General features: G+C 44.3%; 1 protein-coding gene and 1 long non-coding RNA gene across 5 annotated transcripts in view; both read right to left on the bottom strand.

Annotated features, from left to right (window-relative positions):
- Positions 1–9,637: 9,637 nt before the first annotated feature.
- Positions 9,638–15,680, bottom strand: part of MAP3K9 (mitogen-activated protein kinase kinase kinase 9) — a 96,739-nt gene continuing 90,696 nt past the window's right edge. For all 4 annotated transcript variants that reach the window (XM_079989931.1, XM_079989930.1, XM_079989932.1 and 1 more), the window contains exon 12: positions 9,638–9,996. In XM_079989931.1, coding sequence (XP_079846057.1) covers positions 9,969–9,996 — 28 coding nt within the window. In that variant the 3' untranslated portion in view covers positions 9,638–9,968. The remainder of the gene's footprint in view (positions 9,997–15,680) is intronic.
- LOC307224085 lies at positions 11,111–15,529 on the bottom strand. The gene is made up of 3 exons (XR_013842414.1): positions 15,400–15,529; positions 11,855–11,936; positions 11,111–11,465 (listed from the first exon to the last, which is right to left on the bottom strand). It is a non-coding gene; the product is annotated as an uncharacterized lncRNA (long non-coding RNA).

Here is a 15,680-nt window from a genome sequence, read left to right as displayed (position 1 = left end):
CAATCTGGAGAAGAGACATTGTGTCCCTGGGCTGAATCTAGACACAACAAAGAAGCATTTCATTTTAAATTTGTAAATTTTCAGTTGTAAATTTAAACAGGGAAAACGGGTAGATAAAAATGGGACACCACGTTGCCATCTAGTGGCACAATGTTATATCACATATATGATGCATGTAAATCGCTTTTTCTTTACCAGTCTAGCCAAGTCCCTGGTTTCCAAATAGCTTTGTACTTCCCTTTCCCCCATTGTTATTGCATGTGGCAAGGACTGGGGGCAGACCTAACTTTTCCCTCAGGGTTTCCAGTGGCTGTTTAATTGGGTTCTCCCTCCTGCTGCAATTAGTGAGAAATGGCCAGAGGAAACTGTTCCTAATTAACCTAGGTTGAAAAGATAGGTTGCATATCTTTGTGATATTCCCCTACAGAAAAAGAGTTGAGCAACAGAGCCCTGTAGCTGCTGCCTGACAAGCCCCTGGGGGTTACTGCAGAATGTGCTAAACAAACTTCCCTGCTTAGTGTAAGGGAAATTTGTGCTACTTCAGTCTGTGGTATATATAGCTATACCTCAGGCCTGGAGGCTAATTGTGGCCCTCCAAGCTTCTCTATCTGGCCCCTTGGAGCCACACCCTCTCCTTAGGCCATATACCGTATTTTTCGCTCTATAAGGCACACTTTTCCCCTCCTAAAAAGGAAGGGGAAATATGTGTGCATCTTATGGAGCAAATGCAGGTGGGAGGCTCTGCTCAGCACTCCCTTTAAAGAGCCGCGTGGAGCGTGTGTGCAGCTCTTCGGGGCTTTTCCCCTTTTCTGTTTTGCCAGGCCCAAGAATTCCTCTCAGATGGGCTATCAATACCTTTTGTTATGTTGATCCCAGGTGAGGCCCTGGCTTAGAAAGAAAGCTGAGCCCCTCCTTTCCACAGGCCTGCAGTCTTCCTTTCAGTACTCCAAATAATCAAAATCCTACCAATTATTAATTGTTAGAACAATCTATAGCAATATAATTTCAAAAGCCAGGGATATTGTGCAGTCTTTGTTCAGTGAGCCATGATACAATACAGGGTATCCTTCAAAACCAGTGTTTCCCCAAACTTGGGTCTCCAGCTGTGTTTTTTTGGACTACAATTCCTATCATCCCTGCCCACTGGTCCTGGTAGCTAGGAATGATGGGAGTTGTACTCCAAAAACATCTGGAGTCCAGAGTTTGGGAAACAAAGCCTCCAGGGCAATCTCCTTGGGACTAAGCCATAAACTAGCATAGAGGCACAAAGGCCTGGCCATATTCTATTGGGGTGGGGGAACAAATATACCTGATATTCCAACAAAGAAACAATGTTCTGCAGATCCTACTGAAATACCGTACTTTTCAGTGTATAAGACTAGGTCCCCCGCCCCCTTTAAAACCATGCTTAAAAGTGGGAGTCATCTTATACATGGGTAGTGCATAGAGTGGACGTTTGATTGGTTGCTGCTGCGGCTGTCAGCAGCTATTGTGCATGTTATTGGTTGCTGCATCAATGGCTGGTTGTCGATTGGCCAATGCTGCGGCAATTGGGCGGGCAATTGGCAGCTTCTGCTGGCGAGGAGACAGACGGGAGGCGGATTTTGCGATGCATGTAGTGATTTTCCTTAAAAAAGCTCAACAGCTCTCAGTAATCCTCCCCCAAAAAAGCTCAACAACTTTTTGCCATCCCCTCCCCCCATTTTCTGAAATTTCAGTCCCCCAAAATAGGGGGTGTCTTATATATGGGGGCGTCTTATAGATGGAAAAGTACGATAACTCGAACTCAGAATTTGTAAATCGCCAGGAAAAGGGCATGTGATTTGAAACAGGCATTTCGCCATTCTGCCCATACTGTGGAAGGCAGCTGATCCACCAAATGCAGAGCTGGTAACAATCCAGTATGAGAGGTGAGGGAAAGGCCCCTGAGATGCAGATGGGTGCTTTCCAATGCTTTGCACACATCAGTGAATTTCCATGTGGTGGAATTCTCTCTGCAGGGCCAGATGGGGCCGGTTGCTTAGCATTTAGAATAGGAATAATTCGGGGCGGGGGTGCGTGTAATTAATTAGCCTCACAGTACACGGAAAAGAAATGCATTCCAAGTACATAACTAACCTGCTCTTATGCAAAGAGCCTAATTTGTATAATTAAAGTTCCATAGTGGCTTCCTGCTTTCCATACCAGATTAAGACTCATCCTTCTCCGTGCAATGCAATTGTTCTGCAACCTGCAGAGAATCAGTATTTTTCTAGGAGGACGGAAGCAACGTAGCACAGAACATTACTTATTTATATAGGCAAACAACTCTCATACAGGTCAGGGTTCTCACTTCCCTATTTAAGAAACAGGAAAAAAGGGAAGGCAGAAGAAAATGGTAATTATGTTAATTAGCATCTATAAGACATCAAAGACTTAGTGCAGGCAACTCATTTGTAGAAAGCCCTCCCCAGAGAGGTTCATCTGGTCCTTTTAACACAAGGTGAAGACCTTTTTATTCCTTGCAAGCCTTTGAATTTTAGTGCATTTTTAAATCCGTGACATTTACTATTCTTGGTTTTTTTATTATGGTTTTATGTGTCTTGGGTTGGTTTCATAGCTATTTCTGTTTATTTTATGCTGCGACAGATATTATATTAACATTGCTTTAGTTTATTTTTATTGCATTCTTTATTTTTCATGGGGTTTCTTTTTGTAAAGTAACCACGGGATTTGCTTCATAGGTGTATAAAATACCATAAATAAAATTAATACATTAGAAGAAGAAGAGTTTGGATTTGATATCCCGCTTTATCACTACCCGAAGGAGTCTCAAAGCGGCTAACATTCTCCTTTCCCTTTTTCCCCCACAACAAACATTCTGTGAGGTGAGTGGGGCTGAGAGACTTCAGAGAAGTGTGACTGGCCCAAGGTCACCCAGCAGCTGCATGTGGACGAGTGGAGACGCGAACCCGGTTCATCAGATTACGAATCTACCGCTCTTAACCACTACACCACACTGGCTTAGCACATTGACACTGTTTCATGCATCTCCTAAAAACAAAAGAAGAGGCTGCTGGATCAGACAAGTGGCCTTTTTTAGTCCAGCATCTTGTTCTCACCATGGTCAAGCAAATACTTCAGGAAAGCCCACAATCAGGACCTGAGCCCAGCAGCACTCTCCCTTCCTGCAGCTTCCAGCAAGTGTCATTCAGAGACATACTGCTAGTCAGTACAGGCAGGTGGCACTGTGGTCTAAACCACTGAGCCTCTTGGGCTTGCTGATCAGAAGGTTGGCGGTTCAAATCCCCGCGACAGGGTGAGCTCCCATTGGCTCTATCCCAGCTCCTGCCAACCTAGCAGTTTGAAAGCATACCAGTGCAAGTAGATAAACAGGTACTGCTGTGGCGGGAGGTTAAGCAGTATTTCCGTGCGCTCTGGTTTCCATCACGGTGTTCCATTGTGCCAGAAGTGCTTTAGTCATGCTGGTAACATGACCCAGAAAGCTGTCTGTGGACAAACGCCAGCTCCCTCGGCCTGACAGTGAGATGAGCGCCGCAACCCCATTGTCACCTTTGACTGGACTTAACCACCCAGGGACCTTTTATTATCCCTACATTGCTAATAAGACCTGAGGCAGAGAGCACCAAGCTAAGATCGCCAAGTGAACTCATGGTAAAAGTGAAGTTAGAACAATGGCTACCTGGCTCACAGCTTACTTTCTGAGTGACTGTGCTACACTAATTCACAACATATAACAGACTGTTCATTATATCTTGGCAATGGTATTTGGAGCTTAACAGTACTAAATTTGCAGGGCCACCTTCCAGTTTATACAATATCTCACCTCCCTCCATAGAAATCAGAGTGACATAAGTGGATCTTCCTCCCATTTCAACCTCACAACAATACCCTGTGAGGTTAGGTCCAAAGTCACCCAATGAGTTTCATTTGTGAGTCAGCATTTGAATCCGGGTCTCTGATGCCAGCAAGAAGGGCTTTCTGGGAGTGCTAATCAGTTGATCAGTGAACCCCACTGAGTAGGGATTGGCTGCGCTAGGGAGCTTCCTCTGCTGGCCTCCGGGGTGGGGCAGGGGAGTGGCGTTTGGTGGAAATTGCCAAATAGGGATCCCTGCCTTTCGGCATTTCAGCACCGTGGAACATCTGTGGCATGCATGCTCATCACTGAAGGCTGCAAAAGAGCGTTGAAATGACAAATGGCCAGATAATTTTGTAAGATTACTCACAGTGTTTCACTATTCCCAGAAATACATTATTGGCACTTTTCTCGTCTTCATGGATGCAGCCAAAGCACTCAGTCATGTCAAGTAGTTTTTGTATCCCAAGCTATAAAAAGATCTGGAGGTGAGGACATCTTTGGAAATTAGCCAAAGCAATTGGACAGGCACTAAGACACCAGAGTGGTTCAAAACACTGGACTGGTGAGTTGCATGGTGTGATTGTCATGGAGAATTGTCTGGTGGGAGAGAAGTACTCAACTCTTGCTCTGCCCACACTTTCCCCTCTGCACAAACTGTGAGTCTAGTTTAAAGATAAAGAAAAACTGTGAGTCTAGTTTAAAGCTAAAGAACTGTAAGCACAAGCCTTGAAGTTGATCATCTGAGGAAGCTTGAGCGCCTGGTTATTGCCTTTTCCAATATTTATTTATATATAGAGAGGGGGAGATTTTTACAAATAATTTTCAAAAATCATATCATATACTTTCTTATCTTATACAATGTTTTGGCCTTCCATCAACCACATCTGAAGATTTTTCAACCTTTATCACTTAATCTACATTTCTTAATTTCTCTATTACTTTTAATTATCCTTAACTAATAACTCTCTTCATAATCTTCTCTGCAATACTTCGCATAATCCTCCTTACAAAACTTATTGAAGTCCTACTAGCGTAATCTGTTTATTACCATTGCTTTTCAAATAGTTCAGATATTTACTCCAGTACTCTGAGAATCTCTGGTCCCACAGGTTTCGGATCCTTCCTGTCATCTTGTCTAATTCTGCATAGTCCATTAATTTCGTCTGCCATTCTTCTTTCGTCGGTAGTTCTTCGTTTCCATTTATGTGCCAGTAATATTCTTGCTGCCTGAGAGGAGTTCCCTACCAGGACAGACTTTGCTTGTGTGCTCGACATCGATTCCACAAATCATATTTTGTTACATTGTGCAAAATATGAGCAGGCCAGGGCTGAACTGATATTACCCTTGCTGGTACCTTTCCCGGGAAAATCAGAGGCTCACTATGTCAGGTTCCTACTGGAAGACCGGACAAATGCTAGAACGTTAGCAGTGGCAAAGTTTTTATCGGTGGTTGCAAGAACAAATGAGCCCTATATTCTAAACAAAATGCTTGATTAACCTGGAGGTAGGCTGTATGAATTGTGTATTGATTTGTAATGATTTGTTGGGTCTCTGGACCGTAATAAAGATTGATTGATTGATTCTTGCTGCCGTTATTGCATATAAAAACAGTTTATTATCCTGTTTGTTAATATCCTCCCCTACAATGCCAAGCAAAAATGCTTCTTTTTTTAATATATAAATGTATATTTCAACATCTTTTTCATCTCATTAGATATCATTTCCCAAAGCTTTTCACTGCCTTCTCCAATATTTCTAGACTCACATCTATACATCTAAATCAGCATGTTACGCAAACTCATGTGTGATTCATCTCCCCCCTTACTTTGTAGATGTGTGAGTGCCACCCTGGTGAGCTCTCTTTCCGTACTGCTCCATGTCTCTGAATTTCAGTCACTCATACGTTCTGCTGTGGGGAAGCAAATTTGAGGACAGGCCCTGATGCTGTTAAGAGCTCTGAGGACCCACTTGGACAGCCCACAGCCAGGAGAACCCTCCCATTGCATCCCTTTCAACACGCTACACCCCCTTGAGGTTTTTATGCTTGACTTCCAGTGTGTCCTTATCCCTTTGGGGAGAGGAAGTCCAGTGTGACCGATACTTACTTATGCTTCTTTATTCATTACTTGGCACCTTTTCAGCTGCAAAGCAGGCACATCCCTTCCTTGAAGAACTTGTCTAAAAGCCTCGCAAGAGAATTTAAATAGAATCTGTGCGTGTTGCTATTACAGAAATCATGTGATGGAGTTGCCCGCTTGAGAAGTCCTTCCAGAACATAATTTCCAGGCATGCAGTTCAAGCTGCCAAAATACAGATCTATGCTGCTTTCCCCCCGCAATATGTTTTAATAATTTGACTGCAGTGAGAGGGCAAGAGTCAGCAGAGGGACCACAAATGTGTGCTGGGGAAGGTCAAGACAAGAGCAAGGATGGGAAAGATTATGATAGGGCAGAGTTCGGCTTCAGTTGTATCAACTGAACCTTGGGCCCTCCAGAACTCCAGTTGGCCATGAGTGATGGTGCTGATGGGAGCTAGCGTCTAAGACAACCAGAGGGCCACAGGTTCCCCATCTGTGATTTAAGATGTGTACATCTGGAGCTGGTACAGGTTTGTTTTGTATTGTTGCAGGAGACACTTGTGCTGTGACATATGCACCTGACTCTGTTCAGAAGTTTGAATAATGAACACATAGCAATCAGATTCAGTAGCCATGATCCTCTTCTTCCACACATTCATATCTACATGAATGAGCATGTGAATGGGGCTGAATAGAGCAACACATCTTCGCGACTTAGGAACTGGATTGTTCTGTAAGACTGTTTAAAGTGTGAGATTGAATTCCTCTTGCTCTCTTTTTTACATCTTTAAAAAAGAAAGAGAAGAAATAAAATTCTTTCCATATGCACCTACCCAGACCCTGAGATCATCTTTTGTGTGCCTCCTCCTTGAGAGGTCCAGAGGGTGGCAACACGAGAACGGGGCCTTCTCTGCAGTGGCTCTCCATCTACGGAATGCTCTCCCCAGAGAAGTTCGCCTGGTACCTTCATTACACACCTTTAGGCGCTAGGCAAAACCGTTCCTTTTTAACCAGGCCTTTGGTTGACCTGATTGACATCCTATACCCTTTTAAAATGTGGCTCTTTGGGGGGGGGTTATTGGGTTATTGTTCTTATTTTGATTTTATATATTGTGATCTTTTCTGTGAACCGCCCTGAAACCTCTGGGTATAGAGTGGTATATACAGTGGTACCTTGGTTTAAGAACAGCTTAATTTATGAACAACTTGGATTAAGAACGCTGCAAACCCAGAAGTAGGTGTTTAGGTTTGTGAACTTTGACTTGGAATAAGAACATGTTCCACTTCCTGTTGAGTGTGTTCCATTTGTAAATTGAGTCCCCCGCTGCTATGAGAAAGCACGCCTTGGTTTAAGAACGCTTTGGTTTAAGAATGGATTTCCGAAATGGATTAAGTTAGTAAACCAAGGTACCACTGTAAATTCAATAAATAAATAAAAAATAAAAATAAAACATGCATGGACATGGTAAGAATACAAAAGAAAAACAACATAAATATAAATCTTGTAGTATGTTTACGGTATACATTTAGAGAAAAACCAATGAATGAGCATTAACATCTAATTGTAAGGAAAAAATAAGGGGGGAAATAGGCAAGCAACCTAAGTCATAAATGGGAAAAGCAAACTGGGGAAGCGCAAATTATAGCTACTTCCAAATGAATTCATACTTTACGGGAACTATATTGAGATAGGGTTGGTTAATAAGAAACATCACAAGGGTTCACCAAATGTCCACGTAATCCTCAGGCTCCGCAATTCCCCACAGCGTTGCATACCTAGCTGGTCAGATCTTCTGGCAGCACAGGACTTGGTGGCAATTCCAAAAGAATCGGTCTGAAAAACTGAATTGGGAGGTAAACATCACAGGGAGTGCCAAGGCATCTAGCCTTTCTAGTCCCTATTCCTTGGGGAGGGGGGGAGGTTTGTGTCAGTATTATTTTATCATCTTATTTTGAAGACGACTACGCCTGTGGGTGGAGTGGAAAGACTCCCATTTCTTGTGGGTTAAGAGATTGAAAGAAAACTTGGGTGTATCTGAATTCATACCTAGAGGATTTCCAGGTATTGTTGTGGCACTCCTTAACTAATCAAATGTCACCTTCCACAAATGACAAGACACAATGGTATGCAGAACATATCATCCTAGTCATAGGGACAGGTTGCTGGAGAAGGGAGCATAGTTGGTGTGCCTTATGGCCCACAAGGGAGGGGACGCAAGGTGTATAAAAGGTAGGCAATGCATAAGCCAAAGAGAAAATAGATTGTGTCACATAAAGGCCACAGTCCAGAGGTAATTGTGTGTGACCCTGGCAAGCAGACTGCGATACATGAAGGAAATCATGCAATATGAATGCAGACTAGGCAATGTGCTTCTATTTCTATCCCAGCTCACTTAGTTGCAAGCACACACACACAAATCAGCCCTAATAATAGCAAAATTTTGCAACACTTCTGCAAAGAATTCAGAGATACTGTAAATTCTGACAAATCTCCAGAAGGAGGGAGCACAACGATCATAGAACAGCCTGATATTTGAACTTGATGCTAAGAAGGTATTCTTGGCTAATCGCAGGGTTCCAATAATATTATCCATAGCTATTTTGGGGAGAGTGCTCTTGAGGTCGGTCCTGTTTGTGGGTTTCCCACAGGCATCTGGCCACTGTGAGAAGATGATGCTGGACTAGATGTGCCATTGGTCTGATCCAGCAGGCTCTTCTTATGTTCTTATATTCTTAAGTAAGGATGCTGGAATCGTATGCTACTAAAGAGAGACCCAACCTTGTTAAGGTGAAGGCGATGCATTCCACTGAACTGTTGAAACTTCAAGGGAAGCCCCATGCACGGGAGCCTTGCAGGAATCTGTGTATTTGTCAGGGACTGGGCAGAGGAGGAAACCAGCTTGACCCTCCCAGGGAGGAGGAAGAGGAAGACAGGGGTTTGAGGTGGGTCACAGCTCATAGGCAGATGAGGGGGAAAGTTGGGAAATAATGGGAGGGGAGGAGGAAGAGGAAGCGCCAGGGGAGCGACAGCTGATGGATACAGTGTATTTAGAAAGCACTCCAGACCCCACCCCACCCAGAACCCAGAGAGCCTTTAAAGTAGGAGAGCAAAGAGCTCAAAGGCAGAGGGCACGTAGCAGCACCCGTAGGAATGACAATGCAAATGACGAAGGAGGAAGTGGGAGAGATGGGGGGGTGGAGATTCACTCGGGACAACGCCATTATCCAAGAGGCTGGATTCCATAGCCTCTTTCTGTAAATACCAACTAAAAAGTGGATGGTAAGAAACAATACCTTGTCTTTGCACATTCGTTGCAACCAGCTGGGAGTTGCTGACAGCAGCCTGACAAGATTAGTATATTATTATTGTATTGTATTGTATTGTATTGTATTGTATTGTATTGTATTGTGTATATATATGTTTGTGTTTATTAGTATATACTGGTAAACGGCATTTCCATGCGCTCTGGTTTCTGTCACGGTGTTCCATTGCACCAGAGGTGGTTTAGTCATGCTGGCCACATGACCCAGAAAGCTGTCTGTGGACAAACGTCGGCTCCCTCAGCCTGAAAGCGAGATGAGTGCTGCACCCCATAATCACCTTTGACTGGACTTAACCATCCAAGGGTCCTTTACCTTACTTTATTAGTATATGGTATAATAAAAATTTCTGAGTTTAAAATATTCCAGCAGTCCATCCTTGAGGGTAAAATATAGCATACTGTTGTCACACTGCAACACAGTTTAAATGAGAAGACAGAAATAAAAGAAAGCATCCAGTTGAAATTGAGAGATTAAAATATGAGACAGGAAGTCACAAGAGGTGGCAAACTCAAATCATGTGTTGTCTGATTTCTTGGCACCGGGAACCTATGAGTGGCAGGTTTTAAAGACATCAAAAAATGTCTTTAAATGTCTTCACAGACATCCTGTGAAGCTTAGGAGAGATATGAAAGCAATGGAATCTTGTTCTCTGCGCATCAAGAACAAGTTCTGCAAGATCTATGATTCTAGTCTTCTATGAAGATGGGTTAGATGGGTGGCAAAGGCAGAGCACCACTGAAAGAAAAACAATGAAGGAAGCAGGGGGATATGCTGTAACAATACAAGCTCAATACACAAATGCTTGACATTGTTAATTAGATGGCTGCCATGCATCCCAGTGAGGAAGCAAGGTGGATTTCAAGTATTTGATTGTCGACTGCAGACAATGCTGTATTGTATTAATTAGATTTTGCCAGTATCAGATCTTTCTAGTAGGAACAGTGAACTTATAAAGCCTGATCTAAAAAAAACAACTAAACTGATCCTATCTATTCCCAGGGTGAATCTAAAAAGTGGAATCCTTCTTGGAATATAAGGTGAACAGCATGACAAACTATTATTTAAAACATGAAATGAATGGTGAGAGTGGCTGATGTTAAAGTGGGGGCAGTGAAGGATCCAGTCTCAACCTTCATTTTAAACAGACAAAAATGCCAAAACATTACCAGACAACCGGAAATAAGCTGTACATTGTTCAGACTGCAGCCTTCATCATTTAGAAACCAGTGTTTCTAAAGTGTTTAGTGTTTAGGCAATTGTTTAGAAATATGTTATATCACATACAAAAGATTCCACTTATTTAATGCAAAATCAGCCTCCTTGTAGAGAGTGGTGAAATGTTGTGCTTTTTTAAACGTTACACTGGCAAATGCAGTGGCTGGGATTTGCCCCCTCTTACCTCTCTGCCCAAAGAATTGGAGTCAATCTGATATTGACCTGGGTAAATCTATACAGTCCTCTTCATAGACTGGATGATGATGCCATAATGCATAAGGTATTGTGTGCATGTCTAGTATTTCTCTGAATCAGGATGGCTCCTTCTGAAATTGCACTGCAAGCATTCAGATGACCTAGGCAACCACTGCTTTGACAGAAGCCAGGTTTCCCCCAGGTCAGAGTGAGTTGTCTCTCTCATTTAATCTGTACTTTCTAACCTACCAGTCCAAAAATATTTAGCTTAAACCTTCATCCACAAACACCTTCTCAGGTCTCTGCCTTGTAAGTTGGCTATGATAAGATAGCTGCTCCAATAAACGTCTACTCCATAGACTAGACTCCCCTGCTTGGTAATCTATATGCTACCTACCTGAGTTTCAAAATCAACCCAGTGTTAACTTTAAAGAAAAAAAGTCTCAGCCATGCCCTGGAATGTGCTTGTCTCTACAATAAATACCTTGTGGACATTTCCATTCATGTTTGGACATGGACAGACTTTTCGTCCCATTTGCATTGTGTCCTTAAAACTCTTAAAGTCAACAAACACTGTCTTTTGTGGCCATAAACATGCTGACTAAGTCGATAGTCACAGACAAGGAAAGGCTGAATATATCCTTGTCCTAGTCATCATCCAACCCCCTCCCTCTGCCCAGACTACTACTACTACTACTTCTTCTTCTTCTTCTTCTTCTTCTTCTTCTTCTTCTTCTTCTTCTTCTTCTGTTTTGCTTTAGGAGATGTACCAATCTGTTCTTAATTCTTTAAAACTAAGTAATTGCAAGAAAACAACACGCTTACATGAAACTACCTGGGCTCCCATTCATCCCTTGATACCTTTGCTTTTCCCCTCCCTCTGTTCTCACCCCAGCTCCACCAGACTGGGCAGAGGAGGAATGGTGGAGACTGCCTCCCCACCCTGACCCTTCCAGGGAGGAGGAAGAGGAAGACAGTATAAATTTACAACAGGGGGGTTTGAGGGAGGTCACAGCTCAGAGGCAGATGAGGGGAAAAGTTGGGAAATCATGGAAGAGCCGGAACAACACCCAGCTGACACATCATCATTAGAGAGCATTCCAGACCCTCCATCTCCCAGAACCTGGCGAGCCTTAAAAGTAGGAGAGCAAAGAGCTTAAAGACAAAGGGCACGTAGCAGCACCTGTAGAAGTGACGAATGAGGAAGTGGGAGAGACGGGGTGGAGATTCACTCACGACAGCACCATTATCCAAGAGGCTGGGTTCTGTAAAGATTGAAATAAAAAAGGGCTGTAAGAAACTTTCCTTTCTCTTTATATTTTCCTGGGCGACCAGCTAGGAGCCACTGACAGCATCCTGACAACTCCTTGAGGAAGCGGCCTGACTACTTTCTAATTATTCTCATGCTGCAAAATGCCCTGCATGTGCACTGTTGGGTTTAAACAACAAATAAACAAAAGATCTGGATGCAGGGACTAAGGCCCTGGTGGTCAAAGAGCAACAGAGAGATTGCAATCATGTTTAAAAGAGAGTGCGCATAGTGTAGCGGTTAGAGTATCAGACTAGGACCTGGGAGGCCAGGGTTCAAATTCCTGCTCAGCTATGAAACTCACTGGGTGACCTTGGGCCAGTCACAGTCTCCCGGCCTAACCTACCTCACAGAGTTGTTGTGAGGAAACAAACATTTTAAGTGAAGAATATTATCCCAGTCTGTAATAGATTTGAAATTATTTTTACATATGGGATTGTGTAGAAACAATGCCAGGCTAGGACAGACAAACGGTCTAACATGGAATAAGGCTCCCTCCCATCCCCATCTCTGCTAGATCCATTTTACCAACAGGAAACTAAGAGCAACTTGCCAATGGTGGATATCATGTGACTTCATGGATGAGCCTGACTTTGGAAGCAGGGTCTCAGGTCCAAGATCGATACTGTTCATTGGCCCAGCCATCATACAAAAGGAAGATACTCTACATGGTAAAACTGATGTTCTTCAGCAGCTTTTTTGAGCTGAGAAAAAGTTTGCTCAGTTAGACAGTACATTGTAAGACTAGCTGTGACTAACCAGAGGGGTGTGTGTGTGTGTGTGTGTGTGTGTGTGTGTGTTGGATGTGACATTTGTAACAAGTCTATAATGCAAAACACAGAGACTTTTATCTGGATGGTCTATAGCCCTGCTATGCTGCTGCTAAAATTCTTTATCTGTTGTTTAAGTGCTTCCACCCACTTATTTTATCTCCTTCTCCAGGCTTTATCTGTCTAGCTTTTTCTGCACTAGTAAATCCTGCCATGTTTGAGAAAGTCTGCCTGGCACTACCATCTTCCCCTTAAGCCCTTGTAGGAACTGCTTGCCTTGTTTGTTGTGGACAATGTCAGATAAGTGTTGACACCTATTATAATGAAAGTATCGCTAACTCCCTGGGACAATTTCCTTTTCCTCCTTAGGCAAAGAGAATACTCTAAAATCCAGCACTGTGCATTTTATTGCATGGAATTCATCAAAATGCAATTAAATGCCATCAACAAAGCGACTGATTGAGTCTTTTATACCTGAACTGGAGATAATTGCCAAAAGATGACTAACGGCAGTCTAGTAGGATTTTCGTCTCTTTTACTTCTATGACACACCCACACACCATATCAGTAATTTATATGATTAAAGCTCACAGGTTCTGTCTCTGGTTTCTACCACACACACCATTATTTGTTGCAGAAACACACACGCAAACACCCCTCAAGCCTTTACTTTCTTTCAATTAACCTATATTTGCAAACAATCTATCACACGTGTCCATGTATGCACACATATGCATATGGAAGTCCTTCATATCATTTTTTTTGTTGTTGTAGCTTGGGGGAACTGCTAATCTTGAAGGGAGGGGGGACAAAGTTTTTCCAGCTGGGCAGCTGGGCTTTGGTAGTAGTTAATAACCGTGGCATAATGAAGGGGGAACACAGGGAAGCAGAACTTTGGGATATTTTCAGAGCAGGAGCAATGACATCACCAGTTGGGAGCACAGGGATAATTTATGGAGCCTCCTTGCTCTGGCAAGGGAAAGAGGTGATAATGAGGCTTTCAAGTATGCTTGTACTAAGGAATACGCTTTCAGCAGAGACTGTGTTGTTGAGCTCAGGACCTGCTTATAGGTTTCCCACAGGCCACCCTGAGAACTAAATTGCTGAGTGCTTAAGCATTCATCCTGACCTGTTTGCACAAAGTCTGCATAGAGGTTATAAGGCACCAGCTGTTTAGTGAGCATTCAATCTGAGTTGTTTGTGGAGGGGTTACACCACCATGCCATGTCACAAATGTTACTCCACATTTCCCAGTGCAGTTTGTCACTTTATTTACCACAAGAAACAACTAATTATTGGGGGGGGGGGGAGTGGTTCATTGCACAACAGCTCCAAATCCACTTTAATTGGGCAACCTGAATCCAGTCACAATGGAAATAGGGGAACACAGGGGACACAGCCTTAAGCAGAAGTTAATATGGCCAAGGACCTGGGCAGGGTGGAAGCATGTGGAAACTTGTAGGACTGGAAGAGTCTTGTGACTCTGTTCTGAGGGGGTTGTGGATAAGCATGGGACAGTGTGTACAACTGGGCCAACAAAAGGGATGGTCAAATGCATTGAGGAAAAGGCTATCAGTGGTTAGTAGTCATGATGGCTATGATCTCCATGATGATGGCTATGATGGCAGTGGGAACAGGAAGGAGATTATTGGACACTAAGGTCCACTTCTGAGGGTCTTCTGGAGGTTCCCTCACTGTGGGAAGTGAAGTTACAGGGAACCAGGCAGAGGCTCTTCTTGGCCGTGGCAGCCTCCCTGTGGAACGCCCTCTCATCACTTGTCAAAGAGGAAAAGAACTACACAAATTTTAGAAGACACCTGAAGGCAGCCCTGTAGCAGGAATTTTTTTAATGTTTGACATTTTTTTTTATTTTTAATATTTTTCTGGAAGCCACCCTGTGGCTGTGGAAACCCGGCCACATGAGTAGGGTATAAATAAAATAACAACTACTACTACGGGGGCGGGGGGGGGGGCGGGTTGTACTAGATGACCCTTGCGGTCCCTTCCAACACTATAATTCTTTGATTCTATGACAAGAAAGACAGACCTTCCAACGACCCAGAGCCATTTGGGGACGAAAGAAAAGGCTCTGCATGCAAAAAGCCCCAGGTTGGATCCATGGGCATAGACAGGATTTTTGTTTGGGGGGGGGCAGGCTTTTGTTGGAGGGCGGAACCTCAGATTTGTATTGATTCTTTTTATTTTATTTTATTTTATTTGGGGAGGGGGAGCAGCTGCCCTCCTGCCCGTGGTGGCTGGATTCCCCCAGCAGCTCCTGGTAGGGCCGGTAATGTCCTCTGAAAAGCAGCTGCTGCCACTCAATGTGGACAATACGAGACTCCGCGCAAGGCAGCTCTCGGGCTCTGAAACCAAATGGACCGATCCTGCCCTCCAACTTTTGGACTTCAACCGTCCCGCCACTGCCCCCCCCCCCCGAGCTTCGTGCCCTCGCGCCCCAGCTCCAGCCGCTCAGCGCAGCTCCCATTTCGCGGGAACCCCGCGCGTTTTCCGCACAAGTCTCCCTCGCGCCACAGGCAGGCGCCGCCCGCTCCTCTCCCACAGCCAAGCGCAGGCGCCGGAGAGCCCCCACCTCCCCGGTTCCTGCCCCTAATCAGAAAGCGCCGCCTGCGCCTTTAAGAGCTCGCGTACCTAGGCTGTAAACAGCAAGGAAGGTGGGTCGCCGCGGCGCGCGCGTGGCTCGGCGTCCGTCCCCCCGATTTGCCGCGCGCTCCTTTGCCTACTCTTCCCCTGCCGGCGTCGCCTCCTTAGATTTTCTCGTTGCACCTCAGTTCCGGAGCGGCGGTGAATGAGTTCGTGTTCGGGGAGTGAGCTGAGCTGATCCTGGCCCCCACCTCGCCTCCCCTCCCGCGTGCGGAGCGAGAAGCTCCTTCCGGGTTAGCCAGAATTGCCCCCCTCGCAATCCTCGCCCC

The sequence above is a fragment of the Podarcis cretensis genome, assembly GCF_951804945.1.
Source record: "Podarcis cretensis genome assembly, chromosome: 1".
Classification (NCBI taxonomy): Eukaryota; Metazoa; Chordata; class Lepidosauria; order Squamata; family Lacertidae; genus Podarcis; species Podarcis cretensis.
Note: the sequence above shows the minus strand (reverse complement) of the source record. Positions and strands in the feature narration are given on the sequence as shown.